Source organism: Xiphias gladius, chromosome 19, assembly GCF_016859285.1.
Source record: "Xiphias gladius isolate SHS-SW01 ecotype Sanya breed wild chromosome 19, ASM1685928v1, whole genome shotgun sequence".
Lineage (NCBI taxonomy): Eukaryota > Metazoa > Chordata > Actinopteri > Istiophoriformes > Xiphiidae > Xiphias > Xiphias gladius.
Genome location: NC_053418.1, coordinates 24,204,829 through 24,215,548, shown reverse-complemented (window position 1 = coordinate 24,215,548; position 10,720 = coordinate 24,204,829). Strand labels below are relative to the sequence as shown.

At 40.4% G+C, this 10,720-nt stretch overlaps 1 protein-coding gene across 2 annotated transcripts in view; it reads right to left on the bottom strand.

Annotated features, from left to right (window-relative positions):
- Positions 1-4,392: 4,392 nt before the first annotated feature.
- Positions 4,393-10,720, bottom strand: part of gnb1l (guanine nucleotide binding protein (G protein), beta polypeptide 1-like) — a 26,387-nt gene continuing 20,059 nt past the window's right edge. For both annotated transcript variants that reach the window (XM_040156220.1, XM_040156221.1), the window contains exon 7: positions 4,393-6,425. In XM_040156220.1, the coding sequence (XP_040012154.1) occupies positions 6,147-6,425 (279 nt within the window). In that variant the 3' untranslated portion in view covers positions 4,393-6,146. The remainder of the gene's footprint in view (positions 6,426-10,720) is intronic.

Here is a 10,720-nt window from a genome sequence, read left to right as displayed (position 1 = left end):
TACAAGATTTGATTCTAAAACATTCTGAACATTTTGAGCCACTCTGAGAAGCTTGTACCATGGCACTGACTTGCAGCAATACAAAGTAAATAAATGAAGCAGAATGACTGTTCTGTATCTGTAAAATAAACATTAAATTCTTGTAATTCATAATGAAGAACATTCTTTGTGCCAGTCTTCTATTCAAAGCTCCATCTGCTGTTGCAGTGCTGCAGGGGGAGGGTTAAAAACAAGCTTACCTCACTGATAGCATTGTTCAGGGTTCTCCGTCCAGATTTTCCCTGTTGAAATAGGTTGCGATGTCCGCTGCTCCTGCAGCCCTTTGGAGTCAGCACTTGGAAGCTGTCTAAACATTAGACTGCACTATAGTTCAAATGTTGAAATCTGCACCTGGTTTTTATGTAAAAACAAGCATATACACACACATAAATGAGCCACTGACCACACTTCCTACTTCTACACGCCCTTCCCTCTTAGTTTTTGATAAACCATGTGTGCAGCTAGGGGCTGCGGTCACATTACAAGTCTTCTACTGATTAATGGATATAATTTGCCACAACAGGTCAATTAAAAACTGTATTACTGCAGTGACAGACTTTGAAAAGATTTTTCATTAAAAAAATTGAAAAGCGCTTGTAACCATAAAGTGATAATAATAGCTTTAAATAAATTAAATATGAATAATTTATTGGACTTTTAATTATTCATTACACCTCATGCTATTGTGCAAATCATTTGGTAAAACAATGATTTAATTAATGTAAATTCAGAATTTTGGGCTTTCATTCAACAACTTTTCCAAAAAACGGGACAAAAGGCAGCACTTACACTTCCCCTCTTCCCAAAAGGATACCATTGCTCATATTTAATGGGACAGTTGGGTGATATTTTAAGAATGCCACCCCCCACTCCTATCTGTGCAGCCATTTCCATCTCCTATTTGAAGTCCTATGAGGAATGCTTTGTTGTCAAGGTTAATCTCGTTGGGGGAAAAAAGGCCTGCTTTGGGATTTGTGCCTGTCACGAAACAAAGGGAAACGTAACCAAATGATTCATTTCAATAATGTATTTTTTTTCTCCTTGAACCCAGCTGCCACTGAGCAGAGAGCAGGGGGGAAAGGATGCCCGAGGGCGCCTGACCTCTGACTGTTTAATGGCTTGGAAAGGTGTCAGAGGTTAAATAATGTTTCCACACATTTAAACGCCGACTAATTGGTAGTATCATTTTTTTGTTAGTTAGTTTGTTTGTTTGGGCGGTGACTACGGCTTTGGCGCTATTTACTTTACAACGGAACTTCATTATGAAGCCAATACGGACAATGCGGTCTAAACAATACATTTGAAACTGGGCTTTGCTAGTTAGTTAGCCTCATGAAACAAAGTTAGATGATAGTTTGTCAAGAAAGTGCCGGAATCATTCACAATAATTAATAACCTTAAGTTTTGCGTAGTAAAATCATTTATTCAAAATGCAAAAGGGAGGCCTAGTTTTTACGTTTAGAAGCTGCACAATGGCTACTTTTTTCTAATTTTGTCTGGTTCATCTCTATTAGCCTATCTTTAGCCTCTTAAAACGCCTTTTTTCGCGTCGAGTCATAATGAAGCCTAATTCAAGTTCCTGTGTAGTCTGGCCAGGAAGCGGAGGCCTGGAGACGTGAAGCCGCCTGGTGTGAACCGACGCCGGCCTGCAGGTGCTCAGACTCACCCGGTCGGAAGCCGGGGAGCACCGCGAGAGAATCCTGGGTCAACCCCCGGGCCGCCGGCGCTCGCGGGGGGGGGGGGTGTAAGGCGAAGGGAACAAGTGGCTGGAAGGTGAAATTGGGACTAATTATAGGTTTCACGACGCAAGAGACACATCAATGAGGCCGCTAACACACGTCGTGTTTCATGGAGCCAGTCTAAATAAGGATAACTGAGACCTAATATCTGTGACCACAAGGAAACGACCAGCAGTTGCATTTCCAGGGGGAAAGGGCAATTTAATGAGTAAGTTTCTCCTCACTAATTGTAAGAATTATCGTTATTTCAATGCAGATATCCACTGTCTACTTTCACTGAGTTCAAAATGCTGGCTACCCTGCCGAAAAAGGTAAACTAGGTCTAAATGCGTCGATACCCTTCATTACATCTACTTCTGTGGCTTCCAGTGGGTCCACGACTGTATAAAGTAAAAGGATATCATATAAAAGTGTTGCAGTGATTCAGCGGTTAATTTACAGCGAGGACATTGAACTAACAATAAAGCAGTAGTGGAGAAAAGAGGCTATATGAAGTGTACAATTCCAGATATTTTTTTTTTACTTTATTTAAGTAAGAATAGCAATAAAATAAAACATTACATGCAAGTCCTGCATTGAAAATATGTATTGTCAGCAAAACATATTTAAAATATCAAAAGTACTAGATGCAGAAATACAGACCTTGAGTATTATACTATTATTCACTAATTATTCTTACTGATGCATTAAGGTGTAGGATTTTACTGCTATGGTTGCTCAAGAAGGGGCCATTATTAACTTCTTCATATTTTGTTGGTTTAACCTATAGCAATTCATAACATCTTATATGCATGTCAAATCCTAACTAGTAAAATAACACGTAACTGAAGTTGTCAAATAGATGTAATGGAGTAAAGTACAATATTTGCCTTTGAATTGTAAAAGTATAGAAATGTAAAGTAGCGTTAAAAATAAATACTCAAGTACCTCAAACTTGCACTTAAGTACAGTATTTCAATAAATGAACTTAGTTACTTTCCACCACAATCAAGAAGCACACCCCACCCCCAAATATCCAGCAATTAAAATGTTTGTCATATAATGCTCTCAGAATCCCTGGTGTAGTACGCTTCAGTCTGGGTAGGCCTGACACTGAACCCCGCCCTGCAGTCTAAAGGAACCTGTAAAAGCCCATACAAATAAGGAGCACAGGAGATTACATTTTCCGATTTTTAGTCTTTACCATCTTGATGAAACGTACTTGTACTGAATTATATAAAAAAATATGTAGTCTAATGGGATGAGATTACAGATATTTTGAATCATTGCAATAATAAATAAAGGAAGTGATTTTTTGTGCAAGCAGTGGCAAATCAGGGAAACTGCGCCTACTGGAGGAGTTATAATGAACTGCACCTCAATACCAACTAATCTAATCAGCATGGTGCCTGTGCTGGAAAATATTTTCTGCATCACAATTTTTATACATGCACCTAAGTATGCTCTGGCATGCTTTCAACAAGTTTGGGCCGTTTTCAAGCCCACCATTTTGATGTTTCATTCATTTCACACAGAGGAGAATAGCAACTTTCTTAGGCCCACTTACACTGTTCATATGCCCAGATCTATCAGGCTCCAGGAGACAGGGTGCCAAGGACTTGCCACTGAAGTATGAGGAGGCAGAGGATGAATGATAAGGGGGCTTGAGGCATCATTTGACACTCTGGAACATCTGTTGTGACAGGCCTATCAGGGCCTTGAAGCATTCGCTTCACCTCCATAAATTTCTGCTTAAGAGCCTTGTTCGGACAGTTATTAAAAACAAGGCAGGTAAACCAACCAGAGTCATCCACCTAAACAACAGAACACGTGTTTCACATTTCCCCCCACTGGCCTCTCAACTAATACAAAAGGTGCTACGGTTTATGGCATGGTTGAGTTCGTTGACGGATGTTTTCTGCAGCCCATCAAAACAAATCACCATCACTGGACAAGAGCCTTGATACGTTTGTATTAATTCAAATATGAAAAAATAAATAAAGCCAACTTAAACATGAGGTGAAACATTGGCTTTGGCTTGTACAGAAAGGGATTATTTTCTTATAATTATTCTTTTTCACCATTTATGTTTTCTAAATAATCAAGCTCAATGTGACATCGTAGCTGGTAATATAATCCACGAATACACCCGAAAGCTCAGGGAGTGACAACATCAATCACACACACACTTCCACACCAGCACAATCCAACGGATTATATCCTATCCCAAAGCCGGGCTGACCTTTGACCTTAAAGACCAAGGAAGACACACGTTAGGTGATAAGTGAAGCACAGGGCCTGTTGTGCAGACCATCTCCTTGTCCATTTATTGACTTCCTAAATGATCCATTATGAAGTGATTTATGAGGTCCACCAGCCTCTTCTACAGCCGGTGGGTTGCTGTCAACTCCATTCAGCAGACATCTGCACCAATGGATGTAGCATTTGATTTATCAGAGAATGGACGGAAGCTGGCCCACGCCACCTCTAGTGTTTGTTCAGAGCCAACAGGAGAGTTAGGAAGCTATTATGAATGCAAGATGTCACCAGAGGGGTCAGACACAAAAGGTATAGATGGAGCTCTGCTGGGAACACAGAAAAAACGTCCTTAAAAGCAGGCAACTGAAAAAAAAAGTAAGCAAAAAAAAGTATTTATTCCAAGTATTTTTAAAAAGGATATCAAAGGGTTTTCAACAACTTTAAAATACAAACACAATTTATCCAAATTGTAACACTGATTACCAGGGGGGAAAACCCGAAAAACCCAAACCTGCAGTTACACACTTTTTTCATGACAGTAGCGTCACAGCAAGGCAGCTTGTCTAGCAAATGACCTTGTCTTTCCTCTGTTCGCTAATGATTCGTGGCCATTATGCTGCTCTGACTCTTTGATTTCTCAGGCCTTTCCTGTACAGCATGATGAGCTTCTCAATTTGGGGTCGTCCCAGGAGACAATGCCTTTATGAAGCAGAACGTCTAGCATTTGAAGGCCTGGCCCCCAGCCTCTCGGCACAGTGTTGTAACACATGATCTCCCATGCTGCTCACTGACTCAGATATTATTAGAGGCAGTGAACAGAAAAACAACACCTCTCTATTTTCTACTGGACTTTCACAAGACCCTTGGCTTTTTTCTTGACAAATGTAAGTTTCTTAAAAAGACATCTGTATTTAGCATTCCATATAAGATAAATGAAGACGTTATTGATAGTCTGACTATTTCAATCACAGGGATGTTAAAATACATCTTATTTTACTTTTTAGTTGTTACATTTTCCTCAGCTTGATGGTTAGGTGTACATTTTTATAGTTTTTCATCATCTTTTTGATTTGCAAAGAGGATATACCAATTAAGAAAATAAATCAGCTCACACAGAGATAATCCTGACCAAGGAGAGGAACTGCAGATCAGCACCTTTACTAAACCAACATCTCTCTATTCTCTGTGTCCCTGCTGTGATTAACCTTGTTTGACAAATACAGCTCAGGTCAGGCTGGAGGGCCTGTGTGTTAAACTAAGACCTGCTAGAATAACAACACAGGATTACGTAGCTGCTCAGGTGCGTTGTATACCTCAAATTCAAGTCCACTGGAGCAAATCTCCTATCAGATAAGTCAACACAATCACATAGCTGCACAGAGCATCACGTCAGGCTTTAGAAAACAGTGGGCTGAAAAAGTTGGCTAGTGCCCAATTAACTATTTGAAAGATACCAGCTATTTCAATAGGCTTAATAGCAAAAGCAATAGTGTATGTCTGTACAGCTCAGACGGTTACATTTGTATGCAAAAGTAAATACTGAATAATGTCATAAGAAAATAAAGCCTTGATCTGGAATGCAGTCTTCAATTTCATAGTCCAGTATAATTTCCCTGTATCTTCATTTTCATTGCCTAGTCACTATATGTCTCTAAGAGACAAATACGCTCATTTGCCAGTTTATTGGGTACACCTGGCAAAGGCTAATGCAGTCTAATACAGTCTAAAAAAGTCCTGCTATAAATCCGACCTTCATGAAGGTTGGAATCTTAAGTTTTAGTTGTAAAGCTGAGAGTTGTTGATTCAGCTGTAGGATCATTTCAGAGGATGTAGTTTGTGGTGCTGTTGCTTTGTATTGCATTATACTGCCAGGTGTTCCTATTATTTTGTCTACTCCTTTTATATCAGTGAGGGTAGGCTAGACAACAGAAACGCCCTTTTGTTGTGTAACTTGCAAAACAGGTTAAAAATCATTTTTACCATGCAGCAGACAGAGATTTGTTTCAGGTTTAGAGGAATCTTTGAGAATGGAAATACCTTCAGAACAGCAGTAGTATCACATTGCATCAGTACAGATAACAGTAAAGGAAGTATCGAGTAAAAGTCTATATTCTCTCAGAGCTTAGAGGTTCAGCCAGTGTCAGCTCCCTCATTGTATATTGACCACAGGCTGATCCTCTGGTCCTTGGATCCAGCAGCCAGCAGTCTTTGTCTGGGGTCCTGGTGGTCCGAGAAGGCCACGCTTTGCACCATGTCAGTGTGATACTGAAGCACTGCCAGCGGTCGCAGCTTCTTCCAGCCGAATAACCGCACCCGATGGTCCCAGCCTGCTGACGCCAAAAGCTTACTGTCATCCCTGATACACAGCTGGGAAACCCCAGGGTTGACCAGCTTCACACAGTCCTGGAGCTGTGAAAGGGATGGATGAGAAGATATTAAGAGGTGTTAGAATCATGTATCAAACATGGATCTGAAACACCTTTACAGGTTTTACAAACACTGCCACATAAGAAGAGTTGCAGTTTTTACTGTACTACGGCCAGCGATGCTAAGTAGAAGTTTCTATGTGTTAATTGTCAGGGAAATCTAAAAGTCATCTGATCTGATGACTGAGGTCCAAGTGTGAGGTTGAATGTCTGTTGAACCTGGCCATAGACTCCTGGGACTCAATCACTGGCTACAAACATTACGGCACGAGGGCTACGAGCAAATCTGTCTGCGTCCCACTATTTGGTTTGGAGTTATGGAGGCCTATTCTGGAAGCATGACAGAGCTTTGAGTTACCTTTGTCACAGTTTGCAAGAGAGAGAGACCATCTTGCTGAAATTCTTGTTTGCAGAGGCCTTGTTGCTTTAAGCGCCTCTGATGAATTACATTCGCACTGAAAGGTCTGGTCAGCAGGAGAAGAGATCCGATAAATACACTGTTGTAACATCTGCCTGCTAAAGATTAGCCACAGCTTGCTCTCCCTGTGATCTACAGTGTCCCAAGGATTGAATCAATCTCTCTAAAGGGGCAACTTTCTGACATATTATAATGAATGGCACCTAAGATCACTATCTAAAGGGCCTGCTGTGGTGGGCATTCCTGAGGAGCGAACGTGCTCTTCCTGCAAGGTAGGGATCTCTGCTGGATCACTACATGGGATACAAACATCTGGATGTGGGAGCTGAAATCAAACTGGACAGCGTAAAATTGACTTCATAAGTTGTGTCTAGGGAGACTAATGGCCTTGGATGGGAGGAGATGGTGGAGAATTTATCTGAGTGCTCCTGTTCCGGGCAGGAACCATCCACAAGCTGCATGTGGAAAATGTAAGCCAGGTACTCATAGCCCAAGTGGATAAAGTGGAATGCAAGGGAGAGAAAGAGCAGGCAGTAACGTCATTGATCAAAACAGAGCCAGAAAGCGATGTTCAGAACAGGCTGTGATGTGATTTATTTCTCTCTCTCTTTTTTTTTTTTTTTTTTTTTAATTAAACCACCATCGCTGGTTCCACTAGTATGAAACAGAGTGTGGCTGGTTAGACCAAACAAGCTAGATACACTGATACAAAGAAACCTGGGGGATGAAAGATTGTTTGGAGCTTTGTTATTACCTCAAGAATTTGGTATGCCCTTACCGCTCTCCATCTGGTTTGCATTACAGGCCTGATAATGATGGGTTTAAGTGTCTGTTTTTGTTTGTTTTGCTTCCCATAGTTTGTGTCAGGAAAAGGCATTTGTTTCATTAAAGGTCAATTGTAAGCAGTAAATGGCTAATGATGTAGTAATGATCATTCAGCAGGGCTGGCTGCATAATTGTCTTTACTTTCTACAGTCTGACATGGCAGAAAGAAAAAGTGGTGAAAAAAAGGTTGTCCTGTGCTAAAATTTAAAATTAATGATACTCATGTGCAGCTATGCTGGTTCCTAAGCTGCAAGTGATCAGTGTTTACTCTAAGATTTCATGTGGTAGCGTTGCTCAACAGTAACAGCACTGAAACGATGAGCTGATTAAATGATTATTTGACCGATTATCGATAATCATCACCAACTCCGAAACTCATTAAACCATTTTAGATAAAGTATTTTATTAAATAAAAATTCAAAGCATTTGCTGGTTCTGCTGCTGTTCTGTGTTTTGTATCATTGTAATTTGAATATCTTTGGGTTTTGAGTCGTTAGTTGGACAAGAAAAAACATTTGTATGCATCACCTTTGTGTCATCAATTGTGAAAAGAAATGTTAGTTTCAGCTTGACAGTCCTATTATTTCAATATTATTAATATTTGTAATATATTATTTTTTCATTTGAAATGTCTCGTCCTTCAAGAAAAGGGCATCCATCGGCCTGAATTCTAGGGCGGATCTAATTCCTTATGTTATGACAGGAGGGTGTTTGGATAGCCACTGCAATAGTATACAACGTCTAGCAGGCAGCAAAAGAATTCTGAGGAATTGAACTTTGGATGAATTGACAGGCAGCGGTGGAACAATCCCTAGGATACAGGTACCCAGGTCAAGACTAAGAGTTAATCCCAGTATTTTATTCATTTTTTGAAGAACATCTGACCAAAATACAAATACATAGCTGCCTCCAAATATACAGCTCATTTATGTCCAATCCTTGTACTTACATTTAGAGCAGACATTTGACAATTGGGAATTCATTTTTTACGCTTCACTGTGGTAATATGAAGTCCGTGTATTATTTCAAATTGGACTTCATTGGCTTTATTGGTACTCAAGTAACCTGCTAGATCTGACCACATAATATCCCAGTCACAATCATTTGTTGATCCTCTTCCCACAGTTCCTTAGATCTATAGGATTCTGATCTATAGGAGTTTATGGTCAGCTTTGGATATACTGCAATGATAAAAACAGAGTTGGAATGATGAGATAATTAATCAATTAGCTGATTGGCAGAAAATTAAACAAAAATAATTTTTATAAGCAAAATACTTCAAGATTTTGGACAAAGCCAGGGCTACCTGTTTTATGGTTTCCATGCTAAGCTAACCAGCTGCTTCATATTTACCGTACAGACATGAGAGTGGTAGTGATCTTCTAAAACTCTTGGCAAGAAAGCAAAGGACAAGTCAAATATGTCAAAAATATATTGGTTCCAGGTTGTTAATTGTGAATATGTGCCTTTTTTTAAGTCTTCTATGATAGTAAATTGATTATCTTTGGATTTTGGACTGTCGGTCGGACAAAACAATCTGAAGTTGTCACCTTGGGCTCTGGGATTTTATGATGTGTATTTGTTACTATTTATGACATTTTACAGACTAAATGACTAAATTACTATGTGATCTATTAATTGAGAAAATAATCAGCAGATTAATATAGAATACAAATGACAATTAGTTGTAGCCTTTGAAAAAGTTGTTTCTTTTTTTTTTTAAAAGGAAAATTGTCTAGATTATACTGCCATTAATTCCATGTACTCCAGCAGCAGTGAGAGCTACAGCACTGCTGAATGAATTCCATGAAAACGCTGATGACTTCAAGCACTGCCTTTAATCAGGTCTGTCTGTAATGAAATCCATTAGCTCTAACTGGGGAGCCTTGGCTTGTTTCGCTGGACGCCCCATTTTTCTTCCTATTGCTTCCTTACTATCTCGTCATAGACAGGATCTGTCTTTGGGCTTCATCATTCATTTTTTTTGTTGTTTGAACACTCCTTCCTGGCCTGTGTTACAGCATGCAGACGCACAGACACACACACACACACAAAGACACACACACACACACACACACACAGCAGGTTTGCTGTCTAAACGCCAGCTTTCTCAGATGTCAGGAGGCTACTACTTCTGCTCAGCAGCTGGGCCCACAAGACTTGCTGTGGGTCTATGACAGATCCAACACAAACTCACACTTCAGGATCCTCTTTTGCAGCATCTCACCGACAGAGAAGACGCTTGAAAGGAGCGTCCACTTGGCAGATCTCACTCAAGCCTCGCTACACTTTTCTCCCTGTGTTTCCCATCCGTCCTGGCACCGATCTTGGCGTTCACGCTGAACTACTGAAACGTCTCATCATCGCTCACTCACTCTAGCCTAGCAGCTGGGAGGCTTTTCGCAGGTATTTCTGACACACCCTGTCCCTGAATCAAACACAGCAGCGGGGAGATTATAGCCTTTTGTCACCTTGCCTGTCAGAGCCTGGCTTCAGCTGACAGGAGCTTCAAAGAGTGAGCAGTCTCATTCAAAAAAAAAAAGAAGAAAAAAAAAAGGGGGGGGGGTTACTCAATAAAAAAATAGCCGTAATTTTTATGACAGCCAGCTTGGACATACAGTATATCAGTCTAATGGTAGACAAGACTGAGGTTGAGTTTGATGTGACCTGACCAATAACACAGGTCAGATCAGGCCTGGTTGACAGGTACAAGAAATTACAGAAGACACCATGCGGGGATATTTTTACATTGTAGCGAAGATGAGGACCAGGAGTTTCACCTGCAGAGAACTGTCATCAGTCTCAAAAATAGCTTGCTGTCAGACATGCTTGATTTGCGCTGCTAATCTTTCTCTGTCTATAGCTGCTTTCTGTCTCTCCAGTCCGCGACCTCTGTCTTTTTCTTTCTCCTGGAGCAACCCGTCAAAGCACATGTCAATACATTTGAGTGGCCGTCTGAATATATGTCCATCTAGCTTAACAGCTTGTAAATCGTAACTCCCACACCCTCATAGTCTTACGCTGACACATTCCCA